The sequence below is a fragment of the Amblyomma mixtum genome, chromosome 1 (genome assembly GCF_055824585.1).
Source record: "Amblyomma mixtum isolate Tamu chromosome 1, ASM5582458v1, whole genome shotgun sequence".
NCBI lineage: Eukaryota > Metazoa > Arthropoda > Arachnida > Ixodida > Ixodidae > Amblyomma > Amblyomma mixtum.
This window is the reverse complement of record NC_143012.1, coordinates 303,286,713-303,306,955: the sequence shown is the minus strand read 5'-3', so window position 1 is coordinate 303,306,955 and position 20,243 is coordinate 303,286,713. Positions and strand designations below refer to the sequence as shown.

The window sequence follows — 20,243 nt, the reverse complement described above, 5'->3', positions numbered from 1 at the left end:
CTAGACGGGAGGTATTGTTCGGAAACAGACAAAAGTTCACCTTCTCGCAAAAGGGGTTTGAATTTATTGTTCCTTGCTGGTCATGTTCGTTTCGGAAAGGCTGAACAGCACAATGACGGTTTAAGCGAGTCGCGCAGTTCTGTGAGAAGTGATTGGAAAGCAGTGCGATAGCATTATTTTCAACGGCACCCATGAATCCTCAGAGTTTGTGCTAATTATACTGCGTCAGTACCTAACGACAGATTCTACAAACAGTTCTATGCAAAGTTTTGATAATCGATGATGTGTTAAACAGTAGAGCGGAGAGAAATGTCTAGATGAAGCTTCAATTACTAGGGTCAAATTTTCGGAGAAAAATGCTTGCGAGAAGAAAAACGACCGAAATCAGCCTGCGTACTAACAATGCGCCAGTCGATGTTCCTTTCGCCCTTCGTTGTCTGGAGGCCTATCGACCTTGATAAAGTTTCAGTGTGAACCACTCTTAGCCAAAGTGTGTACAAATTACGCCCTAAATCTTTCACACAGTTCGTATAAGCCTGTCAATTAAAGTATCTCGCTAAAGAAGAAAAGATTTAAGTCTACCGACCTTGGTTAATGTAACCAGGGAGGATGGTTTGCTTCTCACTCGTACAGTAGAGCCCTTACTGCTTTCCTGAAGATCAAACAGTCTTGAAAGGTGGCGACATGGTTGTGTTTACTTTACAGAGATTTCCCAATCGAAAAACAGGGCAGAAAATTTCTGTCGTCACAACAGATTTTCTGTAACATTTTGTACCAGGATCTTGTAGTAGGAAAATAAATTTTTGTAACAACAGAATTTTGTGTAGTTATTATAGAAAAGGACTACAGGACTACAGAATACAGAAAAGTGCTACAGAAAAAGTACAGTACAATAGAAAAATTCTACAAAACTACAGAAAAATCTGTTGTTGCGAGAGAACTATAAAACATTCTGTCGTGCTTTTCACCGGTTCTGCCGTTTTTTTTTTCGACTGAGGTATAGCTTGAGGGGTAGGATAAAAGTTTAAAAATACGACGGAGACTTAAATCATGCTGTCTGGTTGCTTTTGGCAAAGACGATGCGCGTTTAAGACAGCAGCTACAATGCTATTGTTATAAGGCTGCGACTTGTTTCTCGAAAAAGAAGGTAGTGATGCTGGATGCTGCTATTACTAAACCTGTGCACAAGAACAAAAGGTTAGGCTGGTTGTACTTTTCTGCGATAATATGTCTCAGATTGAATTAACCCGCGCTTTGCAGAAGCTTTAATGAGGTTCTGTGAGTTTTGCCTCGGGACAGCACAAACAAACCGAAATTCAAAAGGAAAATACAGGCTCACTGGACGCCAAACCACTGGGTCATTGTTAATGAGTGAAGCGTTTTGGAACGAACAGGATTTGGTTACCAAATGTCGCGTGCAGAATGCAAAACAGCGAATGAGGGTCTTTCGCATCATGGTGCCTTCAGCGTATGCATGGTTTACGATTCACATTTTCTCTCCGGTCTTTCTTTCGCCTTTGTTCTTTGTCTACTTCATACAGCTTTAGCGCAACGCCCTTAAAATTTAATGGGTCCCGTTTCTTCAGTGCTGACCAAAATAAAGTGTGTGAACCCAAGCCCGATGAGTAAACCGCAATTACAGAATTATCAGTTAGTATCAACATTGCACGCATATGATTAGAAAACGCCCCTGGAACGTACTTGAAAATGAATCTGCAAGCGTTCGCTTGTCAGTGTCCAACAGATGGAAGGTTTTTTTAAAGGCATTACAAAATTTGAGACCTTCGACTACAGTTCGAGCTAAAAAGATACTATGAAGTCTACCGTACAACGCTTTTTGCCTAACGGCAGATTAAAACAAAGACGCCGTTTGAATAATACAATGCACAACACGCATAATGCGACTCGAATACAAGTAAACTGAATGAGAGGTAAACATATTACCCGCATTCTAGATTCGCACTGGACAGGTAAACATGCCTTCCTTGGTGTTGAGGTAGCGCCTGGCTACCAGAGAAACTTAAAAGCTGTAACCAAACTACTGTCCACTGTCGTGCGTGGACAGCGTGTAGACGCCTCTCTGCTAACGTAAGTCTAATGGTCCTAAAACATAAGTGCTTAGACTGTATAAAGACCACGACCTATAAAGACAGACTAACTTTTATAAGCTGTCGCTAGAAGGCCTGTGAACTAAAGCTATCCTTAGACAGCCCGTTAACTGTATTGCCTTGCTACAGCTGAGTTTTTGATACTACCAAAAGTGTTTTGAGGGCAGGATCAGTGTATGCTACGTTAAGAACATCTTCCTTTTTAATTGCACCACACCGAGTTTATAAGCGTTCAAATCACATGTGCGACGGGGCTGAGCACGGGCCCATATCGTCTAGGAACCTGCAGCATTTATTTATTTTAGTTTATTTACATTTATGACAAACACAGGATTTTAGCAGGGTGGGATACAATAAAAATAAGTAAACACAACATAATCGCACAGGTAAGGAACGCAAAAACAAATCAGATTAAGGCAGCTTGAACAATTTTGGAAATCAACACGGACAATACATTTTTATACACTACTATACACTAACAAATGTCGACAGTGATGATATTGAAAATTGGTCATTGGTTAGGAGATTTTACTCAAATGGTGTTCATGGAAAGGAAGAATATTGAAAACACCTATTACGCGTGCTAAATTGAGTTATTGTGCGAATATATCTCTGCCTAATGGCAAATCAGATGAAAAACAAGTGAATCCCTTGAGATCTGTCGGACAGTGACCGTTATTAAGCTGAAAGAGGAATTTCAGTCGTAATGAATGGTTTCTTTGCGCTAACTGTGACAAGTTCGCATTATTTAAAATTTCTCTCACTGAAGTGCGTAGAAATCTGTTATAAATGAAGCGAGCTGCTTTTCTTTGCAGCATTTCTATCTTGTTAAATCTTGTTTTAGTGAAAGGACTCCAAATAACACAGGATTAGTCTAGCATCGGCAGAATTAGTCTTATATGCGAGTAGGCGCACAGAAGGAGCAGAAGGTCTCAAAGCTCTCCTGAACAATTTACAAGCATAGTCAATGTGCTTATCCAAGTGAGGTGATTAGTGATCCAAAATCCGAGATACTCATAATGTGTTACTTCAGAAAGAAATCTGGGATTTGTAGTGCATGGAAACGTCAGCTTATGCATCTTGTGTCTAATAGATTAAACAAAAAAAAACAGTTTTGGTGAGTTAATCGACATTTTCCAAGGTTTGAGGTAAACAATAACTCGCCTCAAAGTATAAATGAGCAACATCTGATCAGTGGTGTTGTCAGTTTCATACACAATCATCTGCATAAAGCTTAACCATAACGGGAATACCATTCAACGCATCATTATTAAAAAAAATAACAAAAGAGGCCCAAGGACCGAGCCCTCGGGAATGCCAAAGTCTGCGGATTGTCGGTCTGAACGGTGATCACCAAAAGTAGCAGACCGTTCCCGGTTCTCAAAGTAGGCTATAAGCCAGCGGATTAGCAGGCAATTTTTTAGTATCTTGCTCAATTTATGAAGTAGTTTTCTTGTGAGCGACCTTTTCAAAACCCTTAAAGTAGTCCCTAGATATGCTTTCTATTCGTTTCCAATCGGTAATTGGTTTGGCAGTCATGTACTGTTAGAATGATTTGGGTACATGTAGAGTACGCTTTTCTTTCGAAAACCATGTTGAATATTTTTTATCGCGACAGGCGGGAGGCAGCGCACGCTTCGCAAGCACAATAACGATTTCTACGTTATTATGCTGTAATCCCGGGAGCAGATCTCAATGTTAACAATGAACGCAAATAGGAGGAGGTGAAGGAAGGAAAATAATCGTTTTTCGTTGGAATAGAAAATGGAATGGTCGCAGCATTGATAAGGAGATCGATTTTTCTCCGTTGATTTATAGCTGGAGGAAGCTTTTCTCCCATAATCTGGAAACTACAGGAGAAGTCGCTGTGCAGGCTGTAGGCAAAGAAAAGAAATTGCTATGAGTCTTTTGTTCACGTTCATTCGTTTCTTCCATTAAAGGCATGCTAAAGACGATTGCATAAATCGTTCATTTTCCCCCAAGAACCTTAGCTCACAGTCTGCAGACCGCGTTCGGCACTTTTTATATGTGCATGTCAAAGGTTGGACCAGCCTTTGTCCTGTGTTCTCTCCTTGTGTGTTCTTTTTTGGCTGGTTTTCCTTCTATGACATGATATACCAACAGGCCCACCATTCTGCTCTGCTCCAGTACTTTTTATATGTGCTCCCTATGTCTTAGCGCCAAGAGCGCCCTCAGTTGTAACGCTTGTGGTTTCCGCTCCCTAAGATAACTGTAACATCGCCAGGGACGTCTTCGTGCTGTCACTGGTAGGCGAGTTTCAGGCGGTGTCCATTATAGCCCCCCCCCCCCCTCCCCCCGTTTTTTTTCTGCTCGACATGGTGGTGTTGGCTTAGCTAATGGCGCGGAAAGCTGGATAAACAGCGTCACCAAAAATGGCATATTCCGGACGTTAATATCACGCGGCTAGTTAACGCGAGCGCATATACAGTTATCAACGGTTCTTAACATTTCAGCGCCTAATTAAGCCGTTAAAGCTCAGCAACACAGCGAAAAGATGCACTGCCACGTGTAGGTTATTATGCAACCTATGGATCTAAATTGATTTTAATGCCTATTTTAAGACCATGTCTCTCAAAGCACAAGCTTTAAGCGTACTCCATAAAACACGGACAAAACAAGCACTGTTGGAATTCTTGGTCGCATCGTGCGGCTTCACAGAGAGCCACGAACACAATCTTGTAGCATCATGGTGCAGTGAGGTTGTACTGAAGCCTAGCAACGGCCTGTTTTTTCATCCTCTCAGCTTTGCCCTTGACATTACTACAGTGACCTCTCGTCTGTTCCTGGTTCGCTTTGCTGCGCCAGTTGTTTGATTGGAAAACGTTTATTGTCAGCACTGAGCCCTAGCGGGCATTATACTAGGTGGCTTCGAGCCCATGGCTCTTGGCGACCTTGTGAGCCCACTCAGTGGCCCGGACTTGCGTCAACGGGTCTGAGCTGGCCAGTATAGCCTCCCACCGCTCTAGAGAAGGGACTGGTAGTAGGTCCGCCGGTGGCGGCGCCTTTTTGCAGCTCCATAAAATGTGGTCATAGCCGGCTATCTCGCCGCATTGTTTGCAAGTAGCGTTGTATTTTGTTGGATACATGTGTGCTAGTCTCGACGGGCTAAAGAAGGCTCGCGTCTGGAGCCGACGCCACGTTACCTCCTGGCTTTTGTCGAGCTTTTTGTCTGGTGGCGGATAGATCCTCCTTTCCAGTTTAAACTGATTGGTGTATTCGTGAAATGATATGAATGCATCTCTCGTGAAATTTGGGGACTCGACCCGGCTCACTGCTCGGCTGACATAACCTCGAGCTATATTGTGAGCCAACTCGTTTCCCCTGTTCCCCGAGTGTGCCGGCACCCATATTAGTTCCACCTCTCTTTGGTCCCAGTCTTTATGTCTTAATATTCGTTCTGCCTCCTGGGAGATCATACCCCGCGCAAAATTGTTGATAGCCACCTTGGAGTCGCTAATTATGGTGACTGCTTTGGTGCTGGCCATTGCCATGGCGATAGCCGCCTCCTCCGCTGTCCCTGAGTTTTTTGTTTTGACCGAACCGGCCGTTAATGTTTCACCCGAGTCGTTCACGGCCACGACCACAAAGGAGTCGCCTCCTTCGTATTCCGCCGCGTCTACATAGGTTGTGTGTTCCGAGCCTTCGAGCTTGGCTTCAAGGGCCTTTGCTCTGGCTCTCCTCCTGCCTTCGTGAAAAGCAGGGTGCATGTTTTTTGGAAGTGGTTTAATAGTGAGTAATTTTCTAACTTTGGTCTGTAATTTTGCCCGCGCGTTTCTTTCCGGAATTTTATCATGTAATCCTAGGTTGCTCAGGATCTTTCTCCCCGGGGGTGAGGTCGCAAGCCTCCTTAGTTGCGCAAATATATGTGCCTCGCATAGTTCCGTGGTGGTGTTGTAGATCCCCAGTTTAAGAAGTCTTTCCGTAGGAGTGCAGTGGGGCAGCCCCAATGCTGCTTTATATGCCTGCCTTATGATCCCATCTATTTTGTTCTGTTCCGCCAGCCCTAGCTTGAGGTAGGGAACGGCGTAAACTATTCTGCTTATCACGAAAGCCTGAACCATTCGGCAGAGATCTTTCTCTTTGACTCCCCGTCTTTTGTTAGCTATTCGCCTTATGAGCCTGGTTGTCATGTTAATTGTGGACTTAAGCCTGTTTATTGTCTCTGTGTTCTTTCTATTGTCCTGTATTATAAGTCCTAGGACCCTGATTTTGTCAACTCTGGCTACCGCAGTCTCATTTACCAGTACGTGAATGTCTCCTGCGTTGGTATCGCGTTTGATAGCCCCCCGGATCACCAGAAGTTCGGATTTGCTTGGCGAGCATTTTAGTCCTGCCCATTCCGCGTATTCCTGGACAATATCGATCGCGTGTTGGAGATTTTGTTCTATTTCCCCATCGTTTCCTGTATGCGTCCATATTGTTATGTCATCCGCATATAGCGTATGGTTTATACCTTCGACAGTCTTCAATAGCGGCGGTAGGTTCTTCAACGCCAGGTTGAATAAGAAAGGGGAGAGCACTGAGCCCTGCGGAGTTCCCTTGTCTTAATAGTTCCCAGCTTAATAGTTTCTGACTGGATGTCTCCTAGATTTATTTCTGCGGTTCTGCCGGTTAGAAAGTCCCTTACGTAATCGTAGGTCCGCTTTCCAGGGGCAATCTCCGCCAGATTAGTTAGTATGACCTCGTGTTTGACGTTATCGAAGGCTTTATGTAGGTCTAGGCCCAGTATAGTTTTGGCGCCCCCTTTGTTGGGCTGGTCTATGATGTCTGCTTTGAGCTGGAGCATGACGTCCTGCGTGGACAACTTGCTCCTGAAGCCTAGCATCGTTTCAGGAAATACCTCCCTTTCCTCTGCGTATTCCTGGAGTCTGTTTAATATGACATGTTCCATCAGCTTCCCCAGGCAGGACGTTAGCGATATCGGCCTGAGGTTGCCCACTTCAAGTTTCTTCCCGGGTTTTGGAATAAAGATTACTTTGCCATGTTTCCATTGTGAAGGTAGACTACCTCGTTTCCATATCTCATTTAGGTAATCTGTGACTGCCGTGACCGAGACTAGATCTAGGTTCCTTAGCATTTTGTTGGTTACCCCATCTGCCCCCGCTGCCGACGTGGTTCTTAGTTGACTCATTGCTCTCCATACCTCCGCTATCGAGATGTCCTCATCTAGCTGTGTGTTCTCTGCTCCTTGGTAAGCTGGAGATGAACCCCCTTTGTCTGTGTTAAGGTACCTGCTCTTCAGTTCCTTCAGTGCTCTTCAGTGCCAGTAACTTTTCACTTTGTCAAGACTTGTTCAGAAGTGTTTCTAGAAGATAGAGTGAGATAGCCACTCTGGAATTACTACAGACGGCGTATATTTCAGCGCGTTCGTAAACGTAGAGAGGCAACCACAAGGCCCTCGATTTGTATGTTTATTTTCTTCGTTCTTTCTTCAGCCTTCTACTATTGGTACAGGCCACCAGTGACGTCATGTCTGTTAACCAGAAGCCAGTGTGATTTTTCTATTCCGACATAAAAGGGGGCGCTGAAAATGGAGGCGCTGAAAAATAACTCAGAAAAATAATCGTTAGAAAACATGAACCCGGTTCTCTTCGATCATGGAGCTTGCAGAAAATTGCGTTGCCGTCTGGCGATGGAACAAGGCGACGCCACAAAACTTATGCAGCCTTTCTAGTTATACATGCTATAACCTAAATGAAGACTGTAGCTGCCGAAGGTTTTTTACATCGCTCATGAACAAGTGACAGGTTCTTCAGAGGGCCGGTTTCGCATACCTTCGCGCAGAGTGATTTCAAGAAAACCAGGAGACAGGGTAGCGTTTTCCGGTTTGTTAAATGACTCCGGTGTAAAAGATGTCAGAAGCGTCCACCCACAGGCCCAGACTTCAAGGCACTCGGCCTGGAAAAAAAAAAGGGAACAGAACCGCATGAGAACGCTCCGTTAGAAGAAAAGAGAGAAGGAAAAAGGAGATATGAAAAGAGAGGAAAGGATTTTACTGACATCGTGAGAACTGGCTGCTTTAAATCCTTACGAGCATACTGAGGGTTACGAGCATACTGATGGCTTAAATCCTTACGTAAAAAAAAGGAATCTCAAATTGAATTCTTAGGTAGTGGCCGAATTTCGGCTCAAAGGTAGTTCTATCGTCCTGCTTTTTGGCAGTGAACTTGGAATTGAAAGAACAATCGTGCACTTTGTCTGGGCACGTTGTAGGTGATAAAAGACAAAACAAAAAAGAAACCAAAACAAAAGAACAGGCTCTATAAGCAGAAAAAAATGGCGCGAAAGTAATTTACTTCATTTATTTTTCTACGATACCGGCTTACTATGTTTTGTTCAAAGCCGGCACCAGGTTAAATCGGCTATTTTTGGTAGATTGGAGGGAAAGGTCGCATTCAAGAAAAGAGAAAATTAGCCCCCTCCAGTTTGTATAAAATCATGCATCTATATTCATTTCAATTTCATTCTTAATTTACTTTAACTAACCCTACCTAAACGCTATAAATAGACGCTCGCTCGACTCGTTTTTGTTTTACGGAACTGTTTTTTCTTGTTCTGCAAATAATGGTTAATACAACATTATTCTGTCCTGTCGATATTCCCTTGCGAACCTTGTTAGTTCCGCCGGAAATATGTACCGTTATAAACTTAAACGAAGTCCTGTCAGGGAGCTATCAATAGAAATAGTAAAATAAAGTTCACGGCATGGGGCTGTCTTTTATAAAAATGCGGTACGCGTTGCGCGAACCACGAATGACAGGTCTTGCGTGCCTCAGAGCGGAAGCCCTTTTGCGGCGGCTAAAACTTTCCCTCTGCTGTACAAGCGAGACCCATACAAAAGGCGGGCCGGCTTCAAATAAAGAAAATGTCTGCGCGAGACGCATCAGACGCCTGCCAATGAAATGTGCAGCGAGCGAGGGGGGTTCGGTAAAGGCGTTTCGCAATCGAAGCGCAGACAGAGCACGCGTCAGATTTCAACCTTGAACGATGTGAAAAGCGAAAATTACAGCGGGGTGGCGGAGTTTGCCTCAATATTTCAGACGCTATAATCAGAGTAAACTTAGATTTAAAGGTCCCTTGACAGCCGGCGACGAAATGAAATACGCCCCTCCCCCCGTTCCTTTTATTTTCCTTGTTCGGAATCTCAGAAATGCCCTAAATTTGTAACGTCATTGTATATTTCTCAGTTCATCTTGGTTCTCGCTGATCTCTTGCATTTTTTTTTTTATTTCACATGCATCTCTTTCATAGTGCTTGGCACTTTTCGTATGAATGCTGGTTGTATTTACTGTGATGACAAAGATAATTTTTTCACTGTCCTTCTTTCCCGGTTCCTTGGAAAAGTAATCCCCCCTTCCGCTCTTCCCTGGAGAGTAAGAAAAATTATACCCAGATTTTAACTAAGAGGTGAAATACATTAGATAAAGATACCAAGTTTTTCACGAGTGCTGTAATTACCAAAAGCATTACTTCGCTTATACAAGGTGATTCAGGCAAGATTTAAGTAATTTTCAAAGTAGGCTTTTTAGGTTAAAAATATGGCTCTTGCGGCATGGTATTACCAGTGCTGGAGGACACCAGAAAACCGATTAATCATTTTAAGTGGTAAACTGGTTAACTACTCTCTAATAATTAACTTTTTAACTATTAGATTTAAGCGCCTATTTGCATTTCGAGATTTGAAGCCAGTCGTTAGTAATAGCCATATCAGTTTTTAAAATTCGAAAACACGATTATCCTCGGCGCTGTTCGTTGACAAAATTTGGCTAAATTATGCCAAAATAAATGCGCTTTCGAAAAGCATGCAGGCAAAGCAACCTTTCCAGTGCATGTAGCAGTCAAAAAAGCCAAAATTTGTGGAGGCGCCTAACTAAAATACTTAAAAAGTTAATGATTAAAGAATTAGTTAACCAGCCTACTACTTAAAAAGATTCGCCAGATTTTTGATGTTCACTAAAACTGGTAGTAATATGCTGAAAAGGCCATATTTTAACCTCAAAAACCTATTTTCCGGAATTACTTAAAGTCTTCCCTGAAACACCTGGTATATTACAATGAAGATGTATGACGCTTGCATGACCTTTCACAGCTACAAAAAACTGCGAGCAGCGTATCTTCAAGCCGAAACTATATACCTAAAGCACGAAGTTGCTGGAAATCGCTGCGGCGTTCCGCGCTCATTGTGTTCAGCCATTGCGTGCTGTGCACCATTGTGTTTCGTGCCTTTGCCTTTCCCACTACGAAATCCGAGTCCTTTCCTGGTTCAACACAGCGCCGCGTTCTACTTTAGCATCGCTAACCCCTTAGATCATGCGTTACCGCTGATGGTTTCAGGGCTGTGTGATCCCATTTTTACCTACAAAAACGTTTGTTGTCTTTATCTTGCGTTGTTTCGTGGTCCTCGACCTTTAAAGTACACAAAGTACACGGAAGACCACAATGGCAGCCCATCGTGCTAACGCAAACGAACACGCCATGCGAGAGAGCTGCATGTGTAGCATACATTCTGATATGAAAGAAGGCACCAGTCACTGAGCCGCAGGAAAGCACAAGGAAGTGTTTTGTAATGTGAAAGCGTTATATGTCCCATTAGCACCAAAGCCGCGGTCCGTCGGTGTCTATGGCATAAAATTCTTCGGTGACGTCACCGTGCTCTTGCATGACGTCAGTCAGCAGTATACCATAAGATAGTGACGTCTAGAGGTTGATTACCTCGCTTTTGCAGAGTTAGTTGTTATTTCTCAATAGTGGGAGGACTACACCTTGAACGCTGCTTAGAGAGGTGTCAGCCTGCCTTCCGGATCGAGACAATGAGTTGGCACCTGAGAGAGTATCTTATCAAGAGAACTCTTTCGTACCAAAATAATTTTGGTTTAATACGGGCTGTTTCGGACTTCTACCTATCTTCTTTTCTACATCGATTCATATTAAGGGAAGCGACCATTTTAGGTGGTAAGGATGATATAGCTATGAAGCAGATGTTATGTAAACCTTTCAGGAGCTTGGTCAGTAGAGGTGCAGAGGTCTCTGCTTGCAAGGTGAGGAAAGTGATCCCCCCCCCCCCCCCCCCAAAAAAAAAAATGCAAATCAACATAGCGTGAACGTTACAATTCAGGTGAAGTATGTATTAAACATATTGCGCTGGAAAAAGCTACAAAAATCTGAGCTAAATAGAGTTCAAAAAGCGATCACATAGTGCCCACTTCTTGATTTCTTTGAAAGTGCAAGTCCGCCGCCGCGGTGGCTCAGTGTTTATGGTGCTCGTCTGGTGGCCCGAAAGACGCGGGTTCGTGGAAGGTGCGGAGTACTGAACCAAGGACCTCATATTGCGAGTCCAGCACGCAACTCATAAGCCCCAAAACCGATTTTTTTTAAACGTGGCATTTATTACACTGAAATGGCCGCGTTACTTCTTGGAGAATAAAGGTGAACTCAGTGTATGCGTTTCCTAACGAATATTTTCTAATCAGTAGGTGGGTAATAAGAAAATTATATAATCTCTAATGAAACTCGCAAAACAGCTATCAATGCGATGGTGCTTTCGGATTAAAAGCACGTAAGCAGTCTCAAGTTTCCTCTTAATTGATTTTGTTTCTAATGGTGGTGTTGATTAAAATGTTTGATTAGCAGCGTAACCTGTTCGCAGATAAAAATGATAAAGCAGAAAGTACAACAAAAGAAACCCACATGTCACCGGTGTGATCCGAACCCACGATTCAATGCATTCATGTAGGGTGCATTCGTGTTATTTAAATGTAGCAGGGTGACGCACCTGAACGCAACTCGATTATACAGGGTGTTAGTGGAAGTTTTGGTGCAAGTGCCTGAGCCGAAATCTACCTGACATGTTTTACCAGAGCGTTTGTTTTTTTCCGTGCATGCGTCTGAGCAGGCAATAATAATAATAAAAAAAGATTTAGGGCCTTATTTTTAGAGTATCTCATTTGGAGCCATGAGACTTCAAGGCTGAATTTTCAGGTCGAACAGCAATGTCTGTTTTTTTTTTTTTTGCGTGTCGTTAACTGACGACCAATGGTGGATCGTTTTAGCGCTCAAGAGAATGGAGAGAATGGGTGCGGCCTGACTAGCGCCGGTCTTATCAGGATTTCGTGCCTCGAATATCAACGATGAGGATAATGGTTACCAAGAGACCGAGTGAGTGTCGCGCAAGACCTTGTTGAACAGGGTGGATACAAAGGAAAATGTGTCAGGCGGTCGAGATAGCTAAAACCTGGACACGAGGAACAGTCTATAGAAGCAGGGACACACTTTCGATGACGCAGGTGAGTAAACAGGGAGTGGGCGTTTGGACTGATATGGACCTATGGGTTGCGACACAGGTCACTAGGACGCAAGGCAAGCCGTTCTCTATATGAGACAGTAATTGCGCCAGTATGCCGTAGTTCCCGTCAAAATGGCAGGTGTACAAATAGAAGGCGGTTCTGTCTTTACTGTATGCCCACATGTGTAGGTTAGTGTAATCACAGATCGATAACAATTGCCATATGTATACGCTGAATCGCTCTTGGGATGGCGAATAACGTGCACGTCAAGCTTTTCGCAGTTTGTAGCAGCCTGCAGGATATGCTTCAACATTTCTTTTTTGTTTGGTTTGGTTTGGTTTATTGGGGTGTAACGTCCCAAAGCAACTTAGGCTATGAGAGATGCCGTAGTGAAGGTCTCCGGAAATTTCGACCACCTGGGGTTCTTTAACGCGCACTGACATCGCACAGTACACGGGCCTCTAGAATTTCGCCTCCATCGAAATTCGGCCGCCGCGGCCGGGATCGAACCCGCGTGTTTCGGGCCACCAGTCGAGCGCCGTAACCACTCAGCCCCCGCGGCGGGGCATTTTTTTGTTTTTTGTTTTGACCTGTTAAGGTGGTAATATATCCAGTCAAAAATTTCTCTGTCGCCACAGTAGATTTTCTGTAATGTTTTTGCCCGTGAACTTGTAGTAAGAACAGAAATTTTTGCAGTAACAACAAATATTTGTCTACCTAGCGGAGAAAAAAACTGTAGTACTACAGACAATTGCTACAAAAGAACAGAAATGTCTGTCGTTACGACAAAGAGACAAAACATTTTATAGTATTCTTGACATTTTTCTGTGGTTTTTTTTATAGACTGAGTGGGGAGAGAGAAAGAGAAGAAAAAGCTAGAGCAGTAGTTTAACCCTCCCGCGCACGGTCCTATGATTTTCTCTTTTTCTTCACTACCAGAAAAAAAAAAAAAAACACTCTTCTGTTCTTTCTCTTCAGAAAAAAAAACCCACGATTCAAGCGAGCTAAAAATGATTTCTTGTCTAAACGCCAGCCTTCCTCCAAAATGTTTCGCAAGAACGGAAGTTATTTCGGTAAGCTCCTAGAAGGCAGGAGCACAGCAGCAACTCGCTAAAAATGCCACAAATTCGCTATCACGCTCAGCGAAGCGAGAAAATCGAGCCTTCCCGCGCACCCCAGTTCTACTTCCCTAAAACCGCGCAGTTTCGCAAAAGGGGCTGAAAGAAGTTTCAAGCAGCCGTGAGGCGACGAATCCGGGGTGAAATTCGCACCAGAAATCTCTTTTTTAATTAGGTGGTTCTTGCGAACTGGCCCGTCAGGAGAGCCAGCAATATGCGGCAGCCAACGCATTTCTTTATTTCTTTCGTACGCAGTCAGCTCTTCATTAGTTGACATCAGCACCAGTTACCGCAGCGCTGCACATTTTAAGGTAGAAAAAGCGAGACTTTCACTGCCGGTAGGTGCTATTTCCAGATGGCCCTCGAGGCTGCCTCTTTAATACACCACACTTCGTAGAACTTACAGTCGCTCCGAATCAACTTCTTATTTCTCTTTTTACTCCAAAGCGCGCATTAATGCTCTCTCACATTGCAGAAACTTGTAACTTGCTTACATGATACTATGAACTGGCTGCAATGTCATTTCTCTGGCCCGAAACACTTCGCCAACTTCATAAGGACGAGAAATGAGTTATTTTTTTTTTTCCTGGAATAAGAAAACAGGATAAAAGAGGGGAAAGCGCGCGACAAGTTTGCTGGGAAAATGCGATTAACAAGAAACACTGTTACAGCTTTGCGATAAAACGAGAACATTAAACGCAAGGCCATGCGTGAAGTGATTCGATTAAATTATCCGGAATATAGGAGGCAGGGATGACAGTCGAGCGAGAGCTCCAATTATTTCTTTTGACAGTGGGCATGCATGGAAACTTGCTGGCTCTGGAGAATGCCCCGAAGGAATGGAGCCAGCGCGATGGCTTTTGACTGCTCCCGTTTGGGTAATGAATGGACACTGAGCATAATGAAGCGTGAGGGCAGTTAAGGAAACTCTCGATGTGAACCCAAACCCTGTCCTTTACAACACTGCCCAGGTTTCCCCTTGCACCCTTATGCTTACCAAGCACACGTATGGCAATATTTGAATAACGCCTAGGCTGGCACAGAAAAGATTTTGGGCCGTCCCCGTCCATGCCTTCACTTCAGGCGCACTGAGTGGCGAAAATGGCGGCGCTAAAATTTATTGCCATGAAACCTCATTTCAAAGCGATTACCTTAACGATTTTCTTTTGAGAACTACGTGTAATATTTCCTGTAAACAAACACTGTCTCTTGCCTGTTTAGCTTGAGCCACTTCGAGAGGTATTACGCCAGGCAGATTTAACTTACCATTTACCAGCGGTTCCTTGGAGGAAGGGTCAATGCAACCTGTGATCGCAACTAAAATTATTTTTAGTGTTTACGAATGAGCTCTCGAAATACGGCGACAAACAAAGTGTACGCCGCAGTGAGAATGCGTGTAATTCCTGAATAATCATGCGAAAATTCACTTGTGAACGGGGACCCTGTAGATGCGGAGTCAATTTACTTATTTTTAAAGAACACAAATGTATGCGAGAACCTGTCGAGCACTTTGGCACTTGACAATACATGAAATATTGTTTTAAGAGGGCACGAGAGCAAATGTGAGGTCAGTTGCAAGACACGAATAAGCGAGACAGCAACAGAATGGTAAGTACCCGTTGTAGGTGCCTCTTCAGGTGAGGTAATTATTCATTAGCGTCGATTGTTCGTGGAACTAAAAGAAAATGAAACGAATCAGTATGTGGTGGATGTTCTAACCGATATTTCGAGGTGTATGCGGCTCATGCACAACGAATATTTGTAATACTGACACTCATGGAAGCATACCTAACCTTATAAAGCCCGTAAGCGCAACTTTTTAGCTTATCTTCACTTACCCCATTCTGTCAAGTGCAGATGGTAATCTTTCTTGATCTTTATAGCTTGCTAATACAGCTTGCTTTCGGAATCGGAATATGAGACCTTTATTAAGGTAAACCTGCCGCAGACGGAGAAATTCTAACGGCAGGCGTTTGTACGCAACCATTTATATAAAAAAATTTCGCGCCTAGTCAGCTGTTTAACGCTACCGATGTTCTGCCGCGCGACAACATCCTTCTGTTTTGATTCTTCCAGTTTCTCCGTGTCCTTTCTTCATACGGGTCTTACATTTGTACATTTGTACGTTTGCACATTTGTGGAATTTTCACAGTGGCGTTGCAAGGAGAGAATTCCCAAATTATTCACAAGCGATAATAAATTTTTCGAGCTCTTGCTTTTTGCCCTGTTCGTTGAACGATAAAAAGAAAAAGACAACGGCAGGAAACAAGACGGGGCGTCTATATGTACTCGCTCCGCTTTCTTTATCTTTCTTCCTTTCCTATCTCACTCTTTCGTCTTTTTTCTCCCAGTGCAGTTCCTCCTTCTCCCTCGCCCTTCACAGGGACATAAACGCCCTGTCAACTGCGTCCTAACATAGAGCCGTGTGCAATGGACAAACGTTCGTCCAACTTGCTGGGCATCAGTCGAGGCATACGGCTAATATTCGCCGTATGGAGGGCTCTATTTTCGGTGTTGCGTCTTGAGTGTGTTACCTTATTTTTCGGACAACCTATAATTCTCCAGAATACCTCTAAACACGAACTCATAACCCTTAACAGCTTAAACCTTTAATTTTTTCTTGGGAGTGCTTTTGTTTTTCTTTGATGTCGACTAAACGTCTTTCCGCCGCCGTAGTCGTGTGCGTGTAACTCGCTTGTGCAACGATGCTGTTAATCTTCGGCTCCGTTCCGAGGATCTTCTCTTCTCCCGAAGCAATGTTCATAACCGCGTACGCAGAAAGATTCCATAAAGCAGTTTTCGCGATCATAGAAGATAAAAGAAAAAACGAAGCAAGCTATAGCCGTTAGTACCAGCCAGTCATCTCTGTAGAAAGGCCTCTCCCACGTAGCCTTTGTGCGTTTAGTAGCCGAATACGACAGGCAAAATATAGCAACATTTATCAGGAGATAGCTTTTCCGTGCTTTCCAATTAATCGCATGGAAACCAGAATTGTAGCTTGGTGGCTGATTGTAGGCTACATGAATGGTTTCATTAGAACGAGGACAAAGTTTGATTAACCTCACTGCGCTTAATAACGAATTTCCTGCATTAAGAAATGTCAGCTGATATATGCGACCGCTGCTGTCATGAGCTGGCCTTCAAAAGGGGTTACAGACGCTTGAGATCAGCCATAAACTGAGTTCTATGTTGCTTATACTTGCATAGGGCCTCGCTCATTGCCGTCGAAAAAAAATAACATATGAGACATTTGTCAATGCACGGCACACATGGCTGCGTGCTTGTAGCCGTAGTGTATATGTTGCTTGTCGGCAAAACCGGAAGATTCAGCATCATCGCCGTAAGCTCCCACCGCTGCGAGAGCAAGACTACGACTCTCACGGGCGTAGCTAGGGAGTGTACCTGAGAACATTTATGACGCGAAAGCTGACGAATATTGGCGCATATCACCCGTTGAGAGCTCCAGGCACTCAAAAGCCTTTCAAGCTCATACATCCAACCTCTCCAAACATACAATAACACTTATTCTGGCCGCTCAGGCTTCGGAGTCCGCTAAGATAAGCCCATGCCAAGTTGGGTCTTTCAAGATTTTCGCGTACGAGCCTCTCCTGCCTTTGTCGCCGGTGGAAGCAACGAATGCTAAACAATGAAGAAAAAAATTATAGGGACGCTTTGGTCATTTTAAGCTTGGAATGTGATAACATTATTTTTCACATTTATCGCAGCTACTGTTGCAACTTCTGTGTGCCTTTGTGTCAGTTGCTTTGCGATTGTCGCTCGATATGTCGTCGTGTTCGGATTGCTAGCTGCAGTAGCAGGTATCCGATGTGCAGTGACGGTACCGATATTTGCATATATCACACTTCTTCTTGGTTTTTAATTTTGATTCTCTTTCTAGGTTGATGTCTAGAAACTAGGTTGCTCACAATCCAGTGGACAGGTTGTGATGACGGCACAAGATCACGTAACCTCTCTTGACCAATCAAGATGACGGGCAGGTTGTGATGACGTCATAAGGTCAAGTGACCTCTCTTGACCAATCAGCGGATCTCGTCTCCGACATCGGCGGGCTTTTGGCATGAAGACAACTCTAATGCTTTCGCATTGATGTCCAAGAGCGGTAATTGCCGCCGTTCGTACTTCAGTAGACACAGGAGAAACAGTACAAGTGGGAGAAAAATGCTTGTGAAAACAGCTAGAAAGACATAATCTGAGTAAAGACAGAAAATAAGCACGGTGGTTTGCGATGGTTTGGTTAGAATAAATAGCGGTGATACGTGCTTACACATAACGCTTCCCGAGAAGAAAATTTAGCCCAGCGGATATGTATGTCCGAACAGTAAGTGGATTGAAAATAAAGTCAGCATTATTTACCTTGAGTTATCGCTGACAAGCTACTTGTGTATTATAGGGCATGTTGTCTATAGTCGATATACCCGTCCACTTGAAATCGCACAGACACTGCAAAATCAATTCTGCAGCTTTAATTCGCTTCATGCTTTGTCTTGTGTGCTCCAGTTCGCGAGATGACCAGATTGGACGATCGCAGATGAATTAAAGTTAATACCGTGAGAAGAACAATGACTTTGCAAAAATTGGAGACTTTGGAAAAGCTGCTTCCTTACGAAAGGTTGCTGAAATGTTCAGGTCGACTCCTTACGAAGTTCGGTCGAATATATAGCTCGTAACCGCCACTTACCTGCTGTTAATCAAAGCCACCTGTTTTTCATTTAGTCACTTCTGCGTGGTGGTGGAAAACATGGTCTCAAAAGACGCAGTCGCTCCCCTGATTTTAAGGCGGAAGCCTTTAATGCCTCATCGTTGTAAGCAGGTGTTGTCGACAGAAATGTCACGCTTTTCAATTGGTCGAAATGGTCGTGACGTCACAGTGGGCGAATTTCAAATGGGGCCAATTGTACTTTGGTTGGTAACCATGCAACAGAAAGGGATGTATAGTGATGCTCCAAGTAAGTGGGACTGAGTTTAGTTAATTAATCAGTTAGCCTGATTAACCTTTCTAGTCAGACCAGATAAATAAATAACAACGAGTAGAAAATTCGTCGAGTTGGGGAATCGAACCCCGGTCTCCGGAGTGCGAGACGATCACGCTACCACTCCGCCATGCCAGCTCTATGGTTTGGAATGAACAAAGGCGCGTCTAGTGAATACGGTGTTTTCGTTCACTCCCATCTTCCTCTCTTCCCGTTACGGCGAGGTTCAGGTGTCCACCGAGGTATGCGAGACAGATACATTTCCATTCCTCAAAAACCAAATTACCGACGAGCAAGGCGTAGAGCCGAACGGGTGGTGGCGTTCTGTGGACTCCGTGGCAGCGTTGCAAGACGCTGTCGCGTTCCCCTCTCAGAGGCGAAGCTTAACATCTTAACCACACACCAGTGACACAAGCAGCAAAACCGTGCCTGAGGCTTTCGCCTCACCGCACTTTGGGTCAACAAAGTGCCCCCCCCCCCCCCCCCCCCCCCTGAGTTTTTTGAGCTAGTGTCCCGCTATCATAGTCCTTTCCGTTTTGACCTGTCGTATTCTTGTGTCCGTGAAATTCAAAGGCGCACTTCAGACTGGATACTTCTGTGTGCTCAATAAACAGTTTGCAAAATAATTAGAATTCCAATATGGCGACTGGTCCTTTTGCTAAGGGGAACAACCCGCAATGTTGACTTAGTGGCACGGCGTTCGGCCGCTGACTTAATATCAGTGCCGAATATCAGCCGCTGTGATAGAATTTATATGGAGATAAAATGCGAAAACGCCCAGGTGCTGTGTGATGTGAGTGTAGTTTAAATAAACTCAGGTGGCCGAAACTAACTTGGAGCTCTCCGTGATGGCGTCTCTTATAACCCATATGTCATCCTGGGGACGTTAAACCTCCCGTAACGTCATACTACACTAAAGGTGACCGTTAGAATTTATTCAAGCGAAGCATTTTCGCAATGAAAAAAATAGATAACTCATCGGGCGACAAAAACGTTTCGAGGACAGCAGTGAAAAGGAAGGAAAACACGAGTCTGAAACAAAGAGAACATCTATCGAAAGAAAGGTCATTAAATCGCTAACCCACGTGCGTGGAGGGCTAAGGATTTTCTAGACTTATGCATCAGTGATGTGAGCCTGAATAATTTCACACCTCACTGTTTCCTTTCACACTCTGTTGCCTTCGTGTTCTTTCTACAGCATAACCATTTTTCAGCACTCCCGTCTTCGATGGTCCGTGTCTGCCCAAGCACACGAGTGATTTTCAGCCCAGCATTGTCTCACCTCGAAGCAGGGATACAAATATATAGAAATATAAGCGCGAAGAGCCTTGTAGGGGATCTTCGCAATCATCTCCGTGAATATGTCCAAGGCAGGAGAGCGATAAAGGACACATCGCTACATTGTGCCTCAGACTTACATCGCGAGACAAAGGAAAGCTCTCGAGGCCAGTCGTCCGACGGATACACCCCCTTACATGTGCCAAATGCTTTTATCTGCATTGGTTTTTGCGCATTTAGTCCTCCCAATGATTCTTTTTGCTGTGCTCTAAGAAATAGAGTAGAAAAGGCAGAATAACTTTGCTCAACCTGTCCCCGTGGAAGAATGGTGGTGCCATTTGAGACCAGTTGCTCAACCTGGTCCGCGGAACAATATAAGTGCCATTTGACACTACAGTTTTCAGCTGTACTCAGCGGACTTTTTTGTGAAGCGGGATCAAATGA

General features: G+C 44.0%; 1 protein-coding gene across 2 annotated transcripts in view; it reads right to left on the bottom strand.

Annotated features, from left to right (window-relative positions):
* Positions 1-20,243, bottom strand: part of LOC149372238 (uncharacterized) — a 57,901-nt gene that overhangs the window by 35,096 nt on the left and 2,562 nt on the right. For both annotated transcript variants that reach the window (XM_089566656.1, XM_089566657.1), the window contains exon 2: positions 7,904-8,027. In XM_089566656.1, coding sequence (XP_089422782.1) covers positions 7,904-8,027 — 124 coding nt within the window. The remainder of the gene's footprint in view (positions 1-7,903; positions 8,028-20,243) is intronic.